Raw genomic sequence first — 21,673 nt, forward strand, 5'->3', positions numbered from 1 at the left:
CACCAGCTGAGGCTTCTTCAGCACATTATGAGCCGGCAATAAAAAGTATTGCCTGTAATTGTTCCTGTTGTCGATGAATGTCACAGTTTGACTCCGTGTAACCTGACAGGTCGCAGATTTGATTGTCAGCTACTGTTCTATCGCCTGTCTTTGTGTTGTGATGAATTTAAACAACTGATTTGATGGTTTTTGGCTCCTGGTGGGCTCCGCTCTTCATTACAGAACCGTCTTCTCTCGTGTGTCCTTCAGAAAGCTCCATTGTTGTCCTGTGTTTGACCTTCCTGCGGTCATGATGGAGGGGGAATCAGAGTGGACAATTACCCCGAAGGGATAAATAAAATATCACATTCGCTGGGTTATTTTTATTCTAAATGGCGAGAAGCCAAGACCTAAAGGTTTTCATGCTTCTTCTTGTTGGAAACGTCATGACCTCCACACCCTCACCCTTCCCAGCACCAGTGAGGGAACAAACAACTGATCCTCAATGTGCTCAATGCAGATAACAAGGCCTTTATGGACCATGGACCAAGATCACCTTCCACTCAACCTCAGTCTTAATGATTTTTATTTTCTTATCAGTTGCAGGATTTAAAGAGATATAGTTTTCTTTTGATAGTTTCCACCAAAGGAGCCTCATAAAAGTGTGTTTTAATTAACTTAAATTTGATCGGAGAGGATAAGGTTTAAGTGGCTGCTGGGTATCAAATGTCTTCCCGAGGGGGGGTTTCCTGACTGTTATCGCTTCCTGTTTGATGTCATGTCAAACTGTGTCGATCAAGACGCCAGAGAGTGAAACTGACGCCCGGCGGGGGAGCGCACAGGGCGGGCAGGGCGATGTGAAGACCGGGGCGCTTAAATCTTTTATCTGAAGAATGGCCGCGTCGCCGATAACAGGATTGGCGTATCCCCACTAGCTCCTGACCCATTTTCCCGTGGAAAACGCTGTTTTTGAATCAGTCAAGAAGAATTGAGGGGGACTCTGTTCTCTCTGCAGCCGCTCTCCGCTGCGCGCAATCACAGCTCCAGGAGCAGCGCTGGAGTCGGTGCGCTCTGGCAGAAAGCATCCAGCCTCCTCCTCGTCTCTGTCGGGCTGCAGCCAGCGCTCCTCTGCAAGGAATCCCCTGCAATGAAACCGCTGTAATCGAGCCTGTGTTGTTCTTCTTTTCTTTCACTCTTTACTTACTTCACATCGAGGGCAAGGGGAAAAAAACCGACGCAGAGGAACAGGTTTCCGTGTCTCTGTCGCACTGGAGGGGAGGAAGCGATGGCAGCCCCGGTGAAAGCAGCGTTGGCTCTCCTGGTTCTCACCGTGGCAAGTGAGTAATCCTTTTAAATCCTCCTGGAACGGGACAGGGGGACTTTTACTTTGCGTACGGAGCTTTAATCGCTCAGTCTGGGGCTGTTCAGTGTCAGATTGTGCTCTCTCTGGTGTCTGTGCGTGCCAATTAGTGTTACAGCTCATATAAGTCTTTCATTTTGTTTGATAAATCTAATTTTAAATCATAAAAAGCTCACAAAAGTGTTAAAATATTTGTTTAAATGCACTTTACAGACAACACGTGATACCGGAAAGCGGGCCGGTGGGAAAAATAGTGAATTTCCGTGCGTCAGACACTTTGGCACGTGATTTATCAGCGAGCTTCAATTAACCAACTTGCACGTCTTTACACAAGAAACCCACTAAGTTTATTAAAATTGCTTTCTGTGCGCAGCATCATGGGTGTGAGATGAGAAGCTGTGCGCTGGTTGCCTTTTCTCACGCATTTCCCCGCAGTCCCAGCCTGTAATTTAAAACATTTGGCACCATGGTGCTCTCATGATTCATTAAGCAGTTGGATTGCACACAGACATTGGTGTTTAAATCTACCTGATGATGGGATTCTGTGGCTCTCGCTGTGCCCAATGGCCTGCAGTGTGTGCCAAGGCCCTCTGACGCTGATAACAGGGCTCTAAAGGGGCTGTTTATTTACAGGCAACCTTTATTCAGGGCACTTCTATTAGATAATGGAAAGTAGAAGTTGTGTTTTATCAAAAGAAGGAACTTAAGAGGAGCTGTCTGTGGTCCTGAATCTGACACCGGAGGGGAATCCCATGCAGGGGATGTCATAAGTGTTGAAATGGGATCTCAATGTGTCAGTGCTCGATCTGCTGCAGTGCTCAACAGGGCAGACCCACAAGAACCCCTTGTCTCTGCTTCCTTATATACACCAAGCATGCTGAGATGGATAGATTCACCCCCAGTGCCATTAACTAAACATGTGTCATTGGGTTAAAGGCATGCAGACAGATAAAACGTTCAAAAGAAAGTCTCATTCTTGGGGGTATTATGTGCAAGTTATGCAAAAGAGGATCTGAAAACAAAGTGGGTAGTTTGTGTACAGAAATACACCTCGGTGTGTCCACCATGTGTCCTCCATGTGTCCTCCATGTGTCGTTAAAACAGTACAATCATGATGTTCATTATGCAGAAGAAGGTCAGTGTTTACTTGTTGCTCTGCCTCTCTTTGCTTGCCCTCACGACCTCCCAACTCTCCTTTCTTCAGCCCCCTCCTCAGATTTAAAGAACCTTAAATATGCAGCTAAATCTCACATCCTCATCTCTATGAACCCCCTAAAGCAGGGTTGCGAGCAGTCGGTCACAGTCGGGGGTCATGACGTCATGGTAAATGGTGCGCGACATTCATGTTTTTTGTATGAATTTGAACTTGAACACCAACCTTTTACAGTTCAAAACAGCCAAATCGACTACAGTCAACAACAGCAAGGAGATGAAGGAGAGACATTCCCCAGACTCCCTTTAAAAAATGAGTTATTGAGTTAAGAGAAACTTTACAAACTTTGTGAACGGCTGTTTCTGACAAAGTCTTAATTATTTGGACCTTGTTGTAATGTCGGCATGTTATGCCTCGTTTTAAGGGGTGCTGCAGCCCCATCAGCTCCAGATTCTTTCAACTGAGTCATTTCTCTCAGACTTTCCCTTTCCTTGGCTTCCTTAATCCTTTTTTTTCATCTAACAGATCCAATTTGGTCTCTTTCCCGTGACTCTTTCACATAACCTGTGCTCCGTCTGCAGCTGAGGCATTGCATGATGGTGGCTCTGTCGCTCCTACCAAACTTCACCCTGACCGCTACAGTAAAATGACTAAATCCAGACAGCCACTTCGCTGGGATGTATTTTCTCTTTGTCTCTCTATTTTCCAACTCTTTCTCTTACACTCTAACTTATCTGACACATTGAGCTCCTCGTCACGCACCCCCCGTCTCCCCTCCTCTCTGTCTCTCTCAGCATCAGCTGCACGCTGCTGCAAATGTGCTAATACGTTCTACAGCTACCCCTGATTAGATGCTCATTAAAAGCTTGCGCTGTGCTTCCGAGTGCGAGAGGATAGCGTGTGATTCCCCCCTCACACATCTCTGAGTCTGCTTCTCTGCAGCCCCTGGGTGAAGCTTTATATGTGGGTAGGCAGGAACATACAGCTCGAAGTTTTGTCCCGGGGTTGTTTGCAGGCTGTTGATGTAAAAACTGCTTTCTCATAACTGCAGATGTTTGTGTTCGGTCAAGAGTGACTCAGTGAGTCAACACTTCATAGTAAACCATTAGTCATGCGCTGGCACACTTCTTTGGACGTTTGCTCCTTGAATGAGAGACGGAGGCAGACGAAGAGAGCGATCAATGTGATTTTCAGAGCCAGAGAGAGATGTAGTTAGCAGAAAGTGTTGCAAACATGTGAGGGAGCAGAGAGCCACCTTCCCTGCCGCCATTGTCTCTCTTCTCTACTCAACCTGCAGACATTCCTGTCACTGTGGAGAAGAAAAGAGCAAAGAAGGACAGACAGACGCGAGGGAGAGGTGTTGACAGACAAAACGTCAATGTAGGAAAAGAATAGTTGGTTTGTGCGATGATGGAGAGTTTGAGGGCAAACAACTAAGTGAAATCACACAAGATGCTAATAAACCCACAGATCTCTGCAATGTGAAACGTCTCGCTGGAACTCAGACCACGTGGCTGCGGTTGCATATGACTGGCACATGGCTGTCTTTTATAACATGACTGATCTGGCCAGCAGTGTACTCAGAAAAGACAGCTGAAGCCTAAATTGTTTTGGCCTCAGAAAGGCCACCCCAGATGGCAATGCATTGAATAATTCACCATCCTAAAAAAGAACCTACAGGATGCAGAATTTTGGATGATTTTTCTGTCTGCACACTGGACCGATGACACGGCCTGTCCATCCGCCTGCATCACCCAAACACATCAGCGTGTCTGAGTGTTACGGTTTGGACGTGTTCTCGATTCGTTCTGCGTGTTGCGATGGAGGCGATGCGTTGATTTTGATCCGAAGGACTCGGAGAATAATCTTTGATTGTGGTCGAGTGTGTGCTTGTGAGATGATGGCATTTTTATTTTAGCGGCGATGAATTATTGAGGTGTGGAGAGTGCAGCGAGCCGGACAGGAGTGTGCGTATGTGTGTGTATGGGTGTGCATACATGTGTGATGAGACCTGCTGGTAGACTCCCTAATGCTCCGTCTCTACTTACATCAACCTCATACACATCTCATTTTAGCCTCATCTACCGTTTTAGCATTTCCAACCCCATACCTAACATCACTCTATGCTTCCTATACTGTGTTTCTCTGTCATGTTCACTCCCCTCCACCGGTCACATGAAGCCATTTGTCTTCCACTGTTTGGTAGTTTCTCGTGCCGGGTTTATTTTTATGCCAGCCCCTTTACATTTTTAAGGCAATACGACATCTTCTATTTCAGCAGCCAGAGAAACGTGAAGGCTGAAGCCGTGACACTCAAGACCACACTGCAGATTAAACCACCATGAAGAAAACATATTTGATCTATTCTACTTAATTAATGCTTCAATTAAACCTTTGTTCGTGCATGTGTACAGTAAACACGTGAATGTCTTTTGACTATAGAGAGGCGAAGTCACGGCCCTTCTGGTGGACCACCATGGGACCTTATTTCAGAAAAAAAAAAAACACTGCAGTTGCCGAATTTTGGGACATTTCTCAGGGGTAGAGTTGCTGCTTTTTCCTGATTATCCCCACCTTTGCCTTTATGGGGAGTTAAAGGGGCTTTATAGTTGTCATTGCCAAATGTGCATATACAAGTGGCCATCAGGGGCTGTCCCCCCCTGCCCATTTTTTGGGGTTCCCCAAACATTTGCCTGGTTTGTCTCTCCTGACTATGCGCCTCTGCTGGAAGTACGTAATTATAAAGACTACACACCCAACAGTCGAGTAAGTGAGACTGTCTTGTTTAACGTTCACCAAAACCCCTAACTTAAACATTGTAGAGCTGGTCCTGTATCTTACCTGGCTCACACAACTGACTAACGCTCCTTTCACATAACTTCAGCTGTCAGTATGGTCGGATTTGTTGGGATTTTCACCTTCTCTCAAACTTGGTGGTGAGGGCCGTGTTGGTGTTGGTGTGACGTATGTTGAGTGAAATGATGGAGTCCACTGAGCGGTTTCACACAAAACTGGATGGAATATTACGACAAACTGGGACCTTCTTGACGAACAAAATGAACTTATAAATTGACAAACATCATATGTTTTGTCTCTCGCCATTTACAACTGTAAAGGTAAGGTAAGGTCCCATGGGGCACACTGGAAGGGGCGGGACTGCGCCTCTAGATAGCCACTTAATTTCTCTCTAAAATGCCTTTCGGATGTCACTGATTGTTCATCTGGTTCATGAAGACTTTGTACTGAAAAGTGTAAAGAAAAAAAAGAAAATATAGGATGTTAAAACTGCAGATAGAGAGCCCCAGGAGGTAAAAAAAGAACTTCACAAGAAAAGTAACACCGACTTTGAACATTTGTCACCATTGTTCAGCTACATTAAGCAGTGGTCACTTCAGAAGCAGAATGCTTTTTCTCAGTTTCGAGAGCTTGGCATAATGGTGGCTTTAGACAAAGATGTCTTTAACGTCCTGACTTAAAATAACAGATTCAAAATCAACTTCAGTGAGAGGGGAGGATCACAGCGTTACATACATGTTTACTTCAACATACAAGTACCTTAGTTTTTCTGAATAACAATATAATAATAAACTTTATTTTATAGAGCACATACACAGTACGAAGCGCTTTACATGTCCCAAAATGAACAATAAAAAACAATTATATGTATAATTGAAATAATAAACAAGAAATGTAAAAAAAACAATAAAATAAGCAGGAAAAAAAAAATAATCAGGATATGCTTAAAAAATAAAAGTGTGTTTTTAGCACAGACACTGACTCAGACAGCCTTAATTTCAGAGCCTCGGGTTCCAGACAGCGAAAGCTCTATCCCCGTTTAAGTTTCGACCTGGGCTCTGGAGGAGACAGAAGACCACTGGTCTTCTTATACATTACAAAAATGTTGTCAAAGTCTGAGTAGTGCACCAAATTAACTTTGGTGTGTGTGTGAGTGTATCTTTACATTATTTATGTTTGTTATATTTCAGCAGCACAGTTAATGATTTTAAATTCAGCTCAACAGGATCCTGACGGCTCTATAAATGTTACGGTCCCTCATCTGTTTGCCGTTGCTTGGTCTTGCTTTTTTAACGAGGCTTTAATCTAATTAACCAAAGCACGGTGACGAATAAAGCCGAGAAGCAAACAATGAGCTCGAACGACAGGATTTATAGAAAGTGTGGTCCGCTGAGGACACCAGTTGTTTTAATCATGCAGCAGTTTGCTCCTTTATTGCACATAAAGGATGAATTGTTGCCAGACGGTGATCCCATAAAGCAACACTCATGAATCAACGCGATTCCCAATGAATCATTACCATAACACGGCTTGATCCTATTCCATTTTATCAGATGATTATACTAATCTGGGGATTGTTCGGTCTCACACTTCTTTCTGTTGTTTGTTGTGTTTCTGTGCCCACGTCTCCTCCCTCGTGTCCCGTCCCTTCTGATCCTGACAGACAGAGCTCTGTGTTGCAGAGCTCTCCGAAGAGGTTTACCCCCGAGGTTTAGTGTCATGTCACAGTTGCTCAGATGCTGGACACTTCTCCCCTCTCCTCTTTGCCTGGAGGTTAATGCAGACTGACCGAGTGTGGAGATATCTCTGCTTTCTGCACCTGCCTTTGAAGCTCAGTGCCTCCTCTGTTCAGCTTGATCCTGACGTGTATCAGCGAATATTTCGTTCTTGAATATGACAGCTGAAAACTATTGCAAGTAAACTGCTAAAATAGACAACATTCATAGTTGTCCAAAGCTGCTAAGTGCACAGTTTTGAGATGTCTGGGCACAAGTATATTGCTGACGTCAGCTCAGAAGTGTTTGCACAGCTTTTTCAATGAGTGTTTGACTATATCACACTATCTCTGATGAAAAATGGGGCTCTTTATAGCTTAAATTAAACCTACAGCTTATTAAAGACATTTAAAAAAAAATCAAACTTATACAGCTCTGTTTTACGTTGGTTCATGGAGGATTTTCCTCGTCCTGACAAAGGGGGACCGGAGTTTCCTGTCTGCTCGCTGATCTCCTGCAAGGCCACAGATGACTCAACTGAAAACAGACGTCACTTCGAGTCGGCTACGTAATAGATGAGTGAAAGTTTTTTTGTTCACTGGAGACTTGCTGACTCATCGGTCTCCTGAATCTTGAATGGTTGTTCCCAGATGTAGGTCTCATAGCTACAAGTCTGTGAGACGCAGTCTGGCTGCGTGAGGCTTGTGTTCCAGCAGATCCCATGAAAACGAGAGTGCAGATGTTTTTAAAGACATATTGACTGAATCATCCGGTGGTGAAACTAAATCTTTATTTCTTAACTAAATGAGATATTGATGTTTTCCTGTTTAAAGGTTCCTTTTCAGAGATTTTCTTTTTTTAAATCTTAGGATAGAGGAAGTGAAATGCTATATAGATTGTAAAAGATTTGTGATATTGAGCTATATGAATAAAATTTACTTGATTCACGGCTGGCACAAGTGCACGACTAAAGAGGCAAATTAAAGTTTACTTGCTCAATGATCAAACCAACTTTGGTAGCAGATGGAAAGTTAGAACAGGTTAAGAAGTCCAGAGGGACATATGCAGGCAGAAAAACGTCCAGAAGAGGAGACAAAGGTTAAAACAACAGGACAAAAAGACTGGAAAACTTTGACATGAAGACACCAGACAACAGGTATACAGTAAATACTGGGGACCTGATGAAACTGGGAGCAGGTGTACAGGTAGGTTTGGTAGTCAGGAGACTAAAACTATTTGGACAAACTGGGGACTACTGCTGGACAAGGAGAGAATGGCAGGAAATATAATGACAGGAAACTTCTGGAGTTTAGTTACTCTTAGTTGTTCATATTCCCAAGATAACTAATTACGACATAAAGATTGAGCTTAATTATCATACTTTATGTAACATGTTTTTTGGAGATTAGATTGGAGTTTACTGTGCAGAGTTTGTGGTTGAGATATACACTGGACCACACAATATTTCATTTCAACACTGACATTGCTGGACGTGCCATGTCATGTAAGGCAAATTAACTCAAACACGTGTCCGTCATTTATTTTTGGTTGGTGGAGAAGAGATTCGCCAGCTTTATACTTTTGGCATCAGATCGTCACGGGTATGTCCGTGTCATTCTAGTCAGCTCGTGGTGGGTTTGTCTCAGGAGTCTGTGTTGCTGTGTCAGGAGGAGAAGTAATCTGGTAGATGGGTTTCTCCCAGTCAGTGTGACAGAAGCTTCAGTCAAGTTGATTTTGTGGAGATTTGCGTTAAAACCCAGAGCAGAACTTTGAGTTTTCGTTTTTTGTTTTGTGGCTGTGAACTTGATTGGAGCTGAACTGTTTCAGGATTGAAGGGTAAAACAAAGCGGATCTCTTACCAAGTGGATTGAAGTCTTTCACACTTCTTATACTTTTTTCATATTGCAATATATATCGTGGTAAATAATGATATTGCAATGTCAGTTTCTTTCCAATCTCAGGCAGCCCTGTTATACACAGTATCGACCCCTGTAATCCACCTCTGTCTCTTACCTTTCTTGTCACCCTCCAGTTTATACTGTCCTGTCCTGAAGCACAAACAAGGTGGTCACGTAAGCCTTCTGGAAAACAAGGGACCAAAAAACAAATAAAAGAAAAGGAAAGAGCAGGTACAAGACACAGCAAGAGAGAAAAGGCTTGTAAATGTAAGCGCATGTGACACTGAGTGCCTATTTGCTTGTACGGTGGCACAGAGGAAAAGCAGGTTATTTAAGATTGCACATGAAAGTTACGGCAGATATAAAAAGCCAGAAATCAGAGCCGTTGTTAAAGTCGAGTTGAGTTTTTTTTAACAAGCCAAAACAAGAGAGACTTCACTTCTTTTCACAAGTTTAAAATGTATGAGAGTTTGGCAGCAACGTTGTTTGAAACCGCCCACTATCACTGAAGCTCTGTGACCCAGTCGGACGCTGCACTTTGTTGATTATGAGGGTTAAATCAGCCCTGCGGTGGCTCAGTGGCTGTGTGTGTGTGTGATGTTCAAATGTGACTCATTATTGTCATATGGGCTGACTGCAGATTGCATGCATTGTTACTCTCATTACACACTCATTACATCTGTGGACATGCTATGTCGCTGCAGCACCTAATTGCCGAGACCTCACAGCACGAGATTTATGCATCGCTTCAACAGCTGCTGCTGCTGGCACGTACGTGTGTTTGTTTGTTTCTGTTATCGTGCATCTTTTTGAACGTGTTCAACCATACTGATGATCGAGAGTATGCCTGCAAAGATCAGGGAGCTGACTAAGAACACAAATGATAAAGTCAGACTTGTAGTAGTAGCAGTGAAAGAACTGCCTAATTACATCTAACTTTCATTTCTATTCATTTTTGTTTCAGTCCTCATCCATCTGTCGGGCGCCCACTATGTCATCATGCAGTTTATTTTGACATCAGAGCCACTTCAACCTGTTCACTCTCACTCAACGGAGCAAATCATAACTATTCTTTTCAGATATGATTCATCCCATCAGGCTGTTGAGCTGGAAAGTTGAATTCAAGGTTGCATCAAAATCAAGACTTATGAACAGCCACTCTGACTGCACTTGTGAATGCACTTTTGCTCCTGATGTGCAGGTTGGCACCTTGCAAAACTCAGGCTTAAATACACAGGAAGTGATTAACTAATGAAATGAAGGTGAGGAGCAAAAAGGGTACGCAGACAAAGGGAGGAAGTAGAAAGTGAAACTCGACACACGAGGAAATAAATAAAACAGGAAGTCAACAAACCAAAACACCCAAAACAATACTTCTAGCGTTTAGTTACTCTACTTTTTAAGTAGCTATTGTATTAATAGTAAGAATAACCAATGTTAATACTGGCTTCGATTAATGCTGACACCAAAGTAGTTCTTTTCACCAAGTGGGAGTTAGCATAGCTGGCAGAAATTCCCAACACCTACGCCTTTTAATGTGTTTGTAATGGGCCCCAAAACACACTATGTAACATCTACGCCAAGTGAGACAGAAGCAACAGGCATGTTTTCATTTCAACCTGCAGACCGACGCCTCTCATGGCACAGTGTCGTTCACCGCTGTGTTGGACCAACAGACCAACATTCCCATCCCAGGAGTCACGGAGCTAACGCGACTAAAAATGATCCTAAAATGACACCTGGAAAACTGAAACCATGACTGCAAACGTTAACATGATAGTTAATAACACAGGTCCTGATCGATTGTGCATAGTTGCTGTCCAACTCACTTTTTTCTGTGTGTGTGTGTGTGTGTGTGTGTGTGTGTGTGTGTGCAGCTGCCTTGTGCGCGGAGGTGGAGGAGCGGCTTGTGAGTCACCTGTTGTCACCGGAGCGCTACAACAAGCTGATCAGGCCAGCTGTCAACAACAGCCAGCAGGTCACCATTTACATCCAGGTGTCTCTGGCTCAGCTGATCAACGTGGTGAGGAAACACACACACACACACACACACACACACACACACACACACACACACACACACACACACACACACACACACACACACACACACACGCCACATATGCCTTTACCATAGATTAATCCTGTTATTCAAGAATACAGATGGTGGTGGGATGATTTCTACGAGGAGAACTTCAGTCATATTGTCAGCCATCCACAAACCTCGTTCCTGTCTCTGTTTCAGAACGAGCGGGAGCAGATCATGACCACCAACTGTTGGCTCAGTCAGGTTTGTGTCCCCACTCGTCCTCTTGTTCTCGTCTCTCTGTGAGTGTGTGTTTGTGTGCATGGGGTCATGCTGCGACCAAGCTCTTCCTCTTAGCGGCACAACAAGTGTCTGACTCATGTTAGTCGTTAGTACACGCACACAAACACACGCACACAGACACACCATCACATATCTGGGTTTGCAGCAGTTTGAGGAAAATGTGCAGGGACTTTCAGCCGGTTCACTGGTGAGGTCAGCTCGTTCCATCCAGGACAAATATGTCAGTCTGCTGCTGTTTAAAATGCATTTTTGCCAGATGTGGTCTGACTGCACCAGTGTGTGTGTTGGTATGCATAAACTCATATGTTTATGTATGTTTCTGGTTGAACGGCTTTTGAATTAATTTATTTGCTTGTGTGTGTGTGTGTGTGTGTGTGTGTGTGTGTGTGTGTGTGTGTGTGTGTACGTGTGTGCGTGCACCTCTTCATCAGGTGTGGAACGACTACAGATTAATGTGGGACCCTGAGGAGTACGAGGGAATCAAGAAAATCCGACTCCCGTCACAACACATCTGGCTGCCAGACATCGTCCTCTACAACAAGTACGTCTGCTCTGTGATAGACAGAAGAGTGTGTGTGTGTGTGTGTGTGTGTGTGTGTGCACGCGCGCGTCTGTAAAACACTAACAATGAGCACATTTATTCAAAAGCCCCATTTTTAAAAAATATCTCCTTATATCCTCTTACTCCTTCAATCCTCTTATCTGTCCTTTGTGTCCCACTTTTCGCCTCTTTTAGGATAATGAACATAAACAAAATGTTTTGTTAACACTGTCTAGACTGACTACAGTCGCCACAGACAGTCTCATGGGGATGAATGATCTTTTAAGGGATGAGAGATTACAGATTTTACACAGAGAGAGAGACAGGGACATATTAAAAATTTGCAGGTAGGTCATAAAAAGTGTATTAGGGCGCACCTTTTATGACTGCATGAGAAGGAGTGCACAAAATATTGACGTGATAATATTTGACTTTTTGTGCACGCAGCTGCACAAAATAGCTAAGAGGGAAAATGTACGAGAATATAAAATACATGAGAATGTTGATGCTGTATTCTGGTCATTGAAGGAGAAATTAACCTCACTGGAGTGTTAGCTGACAGACACGAAGGCTTTCGGGCCTCACCTCGTCTGGCACCCATGCAGGTCAACACCTGGGTCTTTTTTTTCTATTCGCTAGTTTCTTGTAACGTCAACAGTTCAAAAGTAATTGTTAAAATGTAGTTAATATAGGAATCCTTCCTCTGATGTCTCACATCAAATCACTGTCACAGGTTAACCTTCATGTTTGAGATTTAGTGTGGTGATAATTATATGTTAATCGGTGGATATTAACTTTCTTACTTTCTTTCCAACTTTAAACCCTGGTTGGACTAATGTTGGTTTAGACATCACAAATACATAAAATATGATCTTTTGCTGAAACACAGCTCTAAAATACAGAGAAATCAAGAGAGAAACAGTACAGTCAAGAAGAAGGGAGAAGTTTCTTTTAAGCCTAAGTTGAATATCTTTGATAATTTATTCTACAAAAATCAAAAAAGGAGGAATCTATGCAACATTTACAACATTACCAAAAGTGTTAAAATAAATATTTAAAATTTAATTAAATGAAGTTACTCATGCCTTCCAATCTGTGGAAAAGAGCCATAACATCAGCTAACTCACTTTGTGTCATGCAACCATATTTACATAAAGTTAAATAACCATAGCTAACATTAGCCACCATAAGCTAGGTCAGTCCAGACCAACTACGGCTGTAGCAGCAAAATTAGTAATAGTCTATTTAATTGTCTATGTATGTGATTTTTCATTGGTAAGAAGAACACAGTGTGATTTTTTCCCCCTCAAAAGTAAGAAAAAGAGTAAAAACTCAAATCCTGAATGAAAGTAACCTCAACCTGTTGTTATGCTTGAGCTGGTAGATGCAAAATTCTTAGTTAGATCAAGTAGCTGAGAAAACCACGTGGTATGGTCAAAAGCTGCAGAACATGTACTAAATAGACCTGGTGGTGTGATTATTTCTCAATTACTGTACTCTAGGTCAAGAATGAGCTCTTAATCTGAGATTGAGATCGTCTGACAGGCTCACAGCTGTGTGGACGTGTAGCTCTGATCAGCAGTGTAACTCCACAGTTTATACAAGACTGGTAGACATTAAACTTTTATGAACACAGATTGCTGGTCAGCTAAAGACCACATAAAGAGCATAATGGCTTAAGAGGCAAAATGATAGGAGACGATCAGCACTACTTTACGACTCCAGGTCGAGGTCTCTGGCCAAGTCTGAGGAACCAGAGGTCGCAGTGAGCAGGTGGGGCCTCTGCATTTTTAATTAGTCTGCATATTCACAGCAGAGCCAAAGCATTAGAGACCGAGTGTGATGGTTGGATTCCTGACCTACTTTATAATTGATAGGCCACTTATCCATAATGCATCGCCTGCAGCCTTGGTGAGATGAGGAAAAAAGTCAGTCTCAGCAGATTTGAGGTGGGTGGGGCAGTTGTTGCCATGTTGTTGGGATGTGTCCCAAGCGGTTCCTCCCTCGAGATGATAAACGCATCCTTTAACTTGAAACACACATAACTGTTGCACAGGTCACACACGGTAAGTCATGAAGTCATTTTCTTAACACGCCACCAATCAGCACAGTGGATTGATTTACTCAAGTAAACTTTTGGCAGATGCTATTTGCACCTAGTTGTCCATAGCCAACAATGCTTTTTGCATCCGGGTTCACTGGCGCCAGAGTACATTGGACAACAAGACCCCCCCCCCCACACACACACACTTTCGGGTGTTATGGCACAAACGTCTAAGCAAGGTACTGAAAGGCTGTATGTTGTGTTTGCTGCCAAAAAAGAGAAATAAAATCCCTGTTTATGCAACGTGTTTATGGTGTCCTCCTTCAGTCTTCACAGCAGAGTTGGACCAGACTGTGAAAAGCTTGTTATCAGCTACGAGCCAGTAAATTACAGTAGAGTAAAACCAGAGGCGTCCCAACTACTGTTCACAGCCCCCACCCGTCCATTCCCACCACCACCACCAATATAGCTACCCAGATAACTACCCAAATTCAGTTCAACCTGGAGAGACTTAATACGAGTGAACAAGTATTTATTGACATGCACAATAAGGATGAGAAATGCGAATAGTCTTTGGTGATTAGACCCTATCATGATGTCATTGTATTTTAAGGGGGCAATGAAGCCATGTGTGGTCTAGCCACTGGTGGTGGTGACTGGATGAAGAGAATGGCTAAGATCTGGATGGATGTGAAGAGGAATGGGCTTCTGGTGAGCTCAGACTTGGGGTGCTGGAGGTGAATTGGGAGGACGAGGGCCATGACAATTTGCACTGAAATGACAACTGACAGCAGCAGAGAGAAAAAAAGGATTTAAAGTTCGGCAGCAACATTATGATTGGCCTCAGAAGTTTGTGGAATAATCTGGTTGGTTAATATGAAAGAGCAAATAGCCATGGTCATTTGATTATGAAGGAAGCTGGAGAAGAAGGGCGAGAGAGAAAAATGAATGATGAGGACGTAGAGATAGTCTTCCTGATTGAACTTAGGCCAAGCTTCATTTGGAGCATGCAGTTACCTCATGACAGGATGTCATCAAACATTAACTTTATTTTTTGTCCCCCCACTGTTTGACCCAAGTTGGCTCCACACTACCCACGATGGAAAAGCCAACATGGCTATCTACGGTTGGGTGATTGTAACGTAACCAAGTAGTTTTGGTGCGTACACCAAACCAAGAGATGTTGTTGCTAATGACCCATGTGCATGTAGTGTTTCTTTCAAGCAGAAAAGCACTGGCAGAGCACTTGGGACCATCTGGTTGCACATTGATTGACATTAGCTAACGCTGTGGTTACAGAGTCTGCTCCCACAAATGGGCTTTCCTGTCTCTGTTATGGTAGTTTCGATCCTCACTGGGAACAAGTAGATAAAGATGATGGTGCTCGGAAAAACATTATATCGTCAAAAGCCCTAAAACTAACCAAACTGCAACTGAAAACGGAAAATAATTACATTCGAAAAAGGAAGATGCAAAATGGTGGTCTGAGGCTTTCTGACCCAACTGTTTGTCTTTAGTTACAAAGAACCCCAACTAAACACTTTATTGTTAGGTGTCACAAGCCCAAAAGCAGCATTGAATACCTTTACAGGGAGGCGTCCAGTGGGAATCCTTATCAGATGCTCAGACCCATACCAGTACAAGAAGTGCTACTTCAACCTCCTCACCCTTCTCCTACAAGTTTATGCCTTGTGGTATTATGTGTGGAGATGGTTAAGAAATGAATGAATGGACATAATCTTTGAATATAGTTTGCCAAGATCCTTCCTGTAATCAGTTTCTCTTTGAATGCTTTGACTTTTCTTTGTCGTGTCTTTTCCTCCTCTCAGTGCTGACGGCACCTATGAAGTCTCCTTCTACTCCAATGCTGTGGTCTCCAATAACGGCGAGGTGAACTGGCTCCCACCAGCCATCTACAAGTCGGCCTGCAAAATCGAAGTCCGCGATTTCCCTTTTGACCAGCAGAACTGCACCCTCAAGTTTCGCTCCTGGACCTACGACCACACTGAGATTGATCTCATGCTTCTTAGTGATTATGCCTCACGTGACGACTTCAAACCCAGTGGTGAGTGGGACATTGTTTCACTGCCTGGACGCAAGAACGAAGACCCTAATGACATCAGGTACCTGGATATTACCTATGACTTTATTATCAAGAGAAAACCTCTGTTCTACACCATCAACCTGATCATTCCCTGCATCCTGATCACGTCGCTGGCTATTCTGGTGTTCTACCTCCCGTCAGACTGTGGCGAGAAGATGACTCTCTGTATCTCTGTCCTCTTGGCCCTGACTGTGTTTTTACTCCTTATCTCAAAGATTGTGCCACCAACGTCTTTAGCAGTGCCTCTGATTGGGAAGTACCTGATGTTTACAATGGTGCTGGTCACCTTCTCCATTGTCACAAGCGTTTGCGTGCTCAACGTGCACCATCGATCCCCCAGCACACACACCATGCCTCCTTGGGTCAAACGTGTCTTCCTGTACCGGCTCCCCTCTTACCTCTTCATGCGGAGACCCGGTAGCTCCAACATCCGCGAGAAGTTCCGGAAAAAACACCAGCAGCGATCGTTCTCTGACCAGAAGCTGCGTGGAGTGGACGGAGGGACTGGAAGTCCTTCGGGAATGGCAGATTCCTCTTCGTCCTTCTATGTGAACGAGGATTCGGCCAAACGCTATGGCTGGAAGATCAGCGACTTGTCAGAGAACACAGATTTCAGAAAGAGGATGACGCTAAAGTGCAACATTGACGTGGAGGATGCGGTGGATGGAGTGCGCTACATCGCCGACAAGATGAAGAGCGAGGACGATGATGAAGGGGTAGGTGTATCTGCATGTGTCATGAGTGCAGCATGCTTTGGAGACTTTTTCTTCACCCGTTTTGTTCTTGCCACACAATTACATCCTGACATAGGTTGCTTTTAGTCTTTTGAGATTTTTGCAGCTATTCATAGTTCCCAAAGGATGAATCCTCATTACTTTATTGATCACTGACTTCCCATCTATCATCACAAGCAGGTCAAACTTTTTACATTGCAGTGAACTTCCTCAACATTTACGTGATGGATTGGCTCAAATTTTGCTGCAGACATTCGTGGCTCCCAGATGATGTATCTAATGATCCTGGTGATCCGGAGTTTTCCTCTAGTGCTCTAGTTTCTTCAGTAATTACACTAAATTGTTGCACATCAGTGGGGATTAATTTGGCTATTGAGCATGAAGAAGATATACTGGCAAAATCCAAAGCAGCTGTGGTGCAAAGTTCCTGCCCTCAATTCAATGATTTGTGACTTTGTACCACTTAATTTTTTGTCACAGCCACGTCACTAATATTTAATATCTAACGTCTCTGCAGATCATTGAAGACTGGAAGTATGTGGCCATGGTCATCGACCGTCTCTTCCTGTGGATCTTTGTGTTTGTGTGCGTGGTCGGGACGCTGGGCCTCTTCATGCAGCCTCTCTTCCAGAGTTACAACACCCCCATCGTTGATGACATGGACCATAACTGAGAACAGAAACCTGAACTTTAATCTCAACATGACCCAGACATGAACTTTGAGTCCCCCCACCCCTCCCCAGAAAACAGCGCTCTAACAACATTTTAACACATGAAGTCACACGTCCGCCTCACACCACACGCTCACTGGGAATTATAATTATGCACTTTAGCCCTCGTCCGCCACCTGCTCCCATCCTTACTTCCACCTCTTGCCTCTTCATCCTACATGTGTCCCAGCATCCTCTGCTCCACATCTGTTGTGTACAGAGGACCGGGGATTTTTTTTGTTTTTGTTGACTAAATAGATAATTCTGGTTTATAACAAATTGGGTCACATTTTCATAGTTTTGGCCTTCATCCAGTTTAATAGGAGATCGTATTTTTAATAGAGGAACTTGAGAATGTGCTGACATTTCTTGCTCCAAACCTCCAAAGTTTTAAGAGGACTTTTCTGGCATTTCTTCCTTTATTGGGCAGTTGATACAGAGACAGACCGGAAACAAGGGGAGCGAGACAGTGGTAAGACATGGATAAAAGGTTCCTGGTGCAACTGAGCAGAGGACACATGTCACACTTTTGACTGAGTCAAACTGTGCTATGCTGATTTGCGTTTCCATTACCAGTTTTACTGCGCTGCGTTGAACCGTGCTGCACCTGAGATGGACTTTCTCAGATGGAGCATCTCTGGACTCAGGCCAAAGCATTTTTTGGGCTTCTAACTGAATTAGCTGAGCTTTGATAGCAGCCACTCTTTGAGAGTATTCACAACTGCTTTAACCACTTCTCAAGACGAGCGCATCATCAAGCAAGTAGCCCTGTTGTAATGGCAATGCAAATCCCTGCCCAATGGGCCGACGTGCCAAGTCAAACCCAGTCAAGCCAAACAAGCACATGTGTATAAACTTAACCAGAACATTGGATCGAATTCCTGGTTCAACATTGACCCACATTACTTACATTAAACATTATTACTTACATTTTTGGTACATTACATTGACTCATTATTACCAAAAACACAACCTGAGTTATAATAACCAGAATTATCTTTTATTTAGAAATGTGCAATGAAGCCACCTGTCAGTCACGATGCTCTTTCTTGGGAATCAATATTGATGCAGTTCTCTATTAAGATATAGCTTTATTTTGAAAGGAACACCTGACCTGAAATGGTCGCATTAAAAGTGTGTTGAGCCCTATCACTGTTCACAAAGGTTTACCTGGCCAACAGCAACTCAGGACATATTGTTTTCTGTTTACAACAGACTTGGTCTTGCTCTTTGTATCTTAATCAAATTCTTATGGTCCTAACATGACATTATGGGAGCTAGCATGCGTACAGCAAGGCACTGCTCTTTGTTGTTAAGTCTTTTTGTGAGAGAAGAGAGAGAAAGAGGCCAAAGATGATCAAAGCCACAGAAACTCACAAGCAGATACAGGCCTCACGTCGACCACACATCCCCTGAGGAGAAGAAGATGAATCCCTTCTGTGTAGATACATAGAAGAAGATCACCTCCCTGTGTCCTTTTTCCAATAGCACACACACTGTATGGATTTCTGATATTTGCCTTGAACATGGGAACGACATAAGGACACAAACAGCTGTTGGACTGCTTAACTAAGAATGGATGGTGTGTTAGGGGGTTCCCAGCCTGTTTTTACCCTCACACACACCTCACTGTGTGGACTCAAAGAAACGGACTGATTGAATCTATGACAAGCTGCTTTTGTGATGTTGAAAAGCAGCCATGTTTTAAGAAGGTTGCAACCTTGCAAAAAAAGAAAACAATAATGATACAAATCTTAAAGCCAATGACCTTTAGGCTGTTGTTACTCACCATGCTTCTTTTTAAAAAGGTACAGTACGCTGGTTTCATCAAAGCAGTGCTCCTCAGCATCCATCACACCACCAGCAATAATATTGTACAGTATTTTATACACACTGACCCTGGGCCATATTAACCAAACAGTCTGGATCTTCACTTGTTTATCTTCCATCATATTGTATGCTTGATTACCGCAGCCTGTTCTCAGAGACGTTACTTGAATCAGTGTCCAATAATTATTCCTCAGAGGTATTATAACTTGTCACAGCACTCATCTGTCACTGCTACCAATGTTAGCCAAGGAAAAAGGTGTACTGTACTAATCCAGCTGTTTTTGATTCATTTCATCTTTCAGTGGATGAAATGAAACATACTTTCTTCTTTTTGTTTCCACCAGCCAGTCATGTTGCGTAACCTGTTGAGTTTTGTCTAAATGCTGAGATTTACAGGAAAGGAGATGGTGGCTGATGTCCTGCAAAGTGGATCAATAAAGGGAAAATGAAAGCAACAAGCAGACCTGATGAATCACATGAACATTAATTGGTCATCCTATCCTGCAGTCTTTCATTCCGCATTATAAAGATGTCTCAGTTTCTGTATTAAAGCAACTACAATGAACCTTTATTTATTTTTTTTGTTGATTCTGGCAGCCTTGTGGACAATCGTGGTCTGAGCACCACCGCCTGCTGTGGTAAAGATATTGATCGGGTTAGCATGTGCAATTTTTTTGAAAACGCTTAAGTTATCTACACTCCCTTTGTTATATCTTCATAAAAACGTTGCAGCAATATATAGCTCGGCATTAAGTGTTGCAATTGGCCTATTAACTGTAGTGCAACCCTAACTAGCTTTGTTTTAGCCACCAACTTAAATTAATATATGAAAACCACATCTCACAACGTATTTCATAAATAATAGAAGAAAAAGAAAAGGAGAATTCAGAATTAGTTTTGAACCCTTCCAGATCCTGCAGCTCTCTCCATCCGTCGAACCATAGTTGAGTCACATTTACGCCCATGCTCTTTCTGTTTTAGCTTTATTTGTTTCCTCGGTGAATTATTTTCTTTTTCTCTTTGCTGATCCTGCCACGGTATCAGCGACAACCACCAAATACAACATCGAAAATAAAATTCTATAAGGAAAACTCTCCTCCTCCTCCTTTCTTGTGAACACAGGCTCCTCTTGTCTGTGTGCCGTAAATCATTTTGTCTGATTTTGCAGGGAATCCAACGTGACAACAGGCATTAAGAATAACTATATAGAAATAGCCAATCTTCTCACAGATGGTCTCATTTGCTTTTGTCATATAGAGGCATCAGTATTAAATCCAGTTAAAAACTTCCTCGAGCTGCTTTTCGAGGTATTTCACAGCCTCGCTTGCTCTCCCTCCTCCAGCTCTTCCTCTCTTATTTGGTGTGTGTTTAACAGGCTATTTGTGTATCACCTTATTAAGGACGTGACAAAGTAAAAGCTTGAACAGCTCTTTTCTCTCACACATTTTCAGCCACATCGAGTTGATTCAAAACCAAGCACAGTCTCCAGGCAGTTGGCATTTTGCACAGAAGTTTTGGGAGTGCATGTGTGTGCGTGCTCTTTGTGCACGAGTGTGAACTGTCCAGCGCCAGGGCTAAATGTTAGTCAGCTGACTGAGGCTTCATTAGACAGTCTTATATCCCCGGGGTTTGTAACTTCCCCTTCTGTTAGCTTAAGATGGTGGGGAGGCGGTATGACTACCAAAGGGACACAGCATGTGAATGAAAACACACATGCACATTATCACAATTCTGAGAAATCTTATGTGTTGTGAAGCTTTCTGCTCTTTATCAGATAGCAGCTGCTTCCTGAAATGTGGTGTTGACCTAGAAAGGAGCCAGAGGCATCAGATAAAGCTGCATATTTGCTAATTTCATGCCACTAATAATCACATTTCACACATTCTAACTTTAAAGTTTGCAGCTTAGTCACTGTAGCAGCGTTAGTATCAACTCCCTGTCTAATGTGATGGCGAGAAAGTCTTACATTAAAAGCGTTATCAATAATTCAGTAGAGGTAAATAATACGAGAAATTCATAAACATAATCGCCAACAACAGCAGCATTAGTTCAAATCGTACATCACGATTTTTTCCACATTACATGTTGTTGCAGTTTCCAGTAGTGCCTGCGTGGATATTCTGGGTCCTTGATTATTTGTTTTTCCACAACACAAAAATACACAAGCTGCTTTTTCTGATGCTTCCAGCAAAGCATCATAATTTTCCAGCTAACATCACATCTATAACACACACACACACACACACACACACACACTCACACACACACTCACACACACACACACACACACACACACACACACACACACACACACACACACACACACACACACACACACACACACTCAGAGTCAAACAGTGACATAATCCTGCAGACGTAGTGACAGCCGTTGAATTGGAGTCGTGTTGAGCAATTACAGCTCACAGTTGTTCCCCCATCATCCCCTCGTATGACTCATAAATAAGATGCTTGACATCAGC

The 21,673-nt window shown here is 43.1% G+C and overlaps 1 protein-coding gene across 1 annotated transcript; it reads left to right on the forward strand.

The window, feature by feature from the left end:
- The first annotated feature begins 1,264 nt into the window (after positions 1-1,264).
- On the forward strand, positions 1,265-17,326 carry LOC141013300 (neuronal acetylcholine receptor subunit beta-2-like). Its single transcript, XM_073486967.1, has 6 exons — positions 1,265-1,316; positions 10,779-10,924; positions 11,147-11,191; positions 11,662-11,771; positions 15,645-16,635; positions 17,171-17,326. The coding sequence occupies exons 1-6, from the start codon at positions 1,265-1,267 to the stop codon at positions 17,324-17,326; spliced, it is 1,500 nt and encodes a 499-aa protein (XP_073343068.1).
- The last annotated feature ends 4,347 nt before the right edge of the window (positions 17,327-21,673 follow it).

The sequence above is a fragment of the Pagrus major genome, chromosome 18, assembly GCF_040436345.1.
Source record: "Pagrus major chromosome 18, Pma_NU_1.0".
In the NCBI taxonomy this organism is placed as follows: Eukaryota; Metazoa; Chordata; class Actinopteri; order Spariformes; family Sparidae; genus Pagrus; species Pagrus major.

What these genes read in the sequence shown, in the direction of transcription:
- LOC141013300 (XM_073486967.1), top strand. Translation starts at nt 1,265, where the DNA reads ATGGCAGCCCCGGTGAAAGCAGCGTTGGCTCTCCTGGTTCTCACCGTG. An exon ending in TGGCTCAGCTGATCAACGTG is followed by an intron (nt 10,925 to 11,146) that starts GTGAGGAAACAC and finishes TCTCTGTTTCAG; the next exon opens with AACGAGCGGGAGCAGATCAT. An exon ending in CCAACTGTTGGCTCAGTCAG is followed by an intron (nt 11,192 to 11,661) that starts GTTTGTGTCCCC and finishes CCTCTTCATCAG; the next exon opens with GTGTGGAACGACTACAGATT.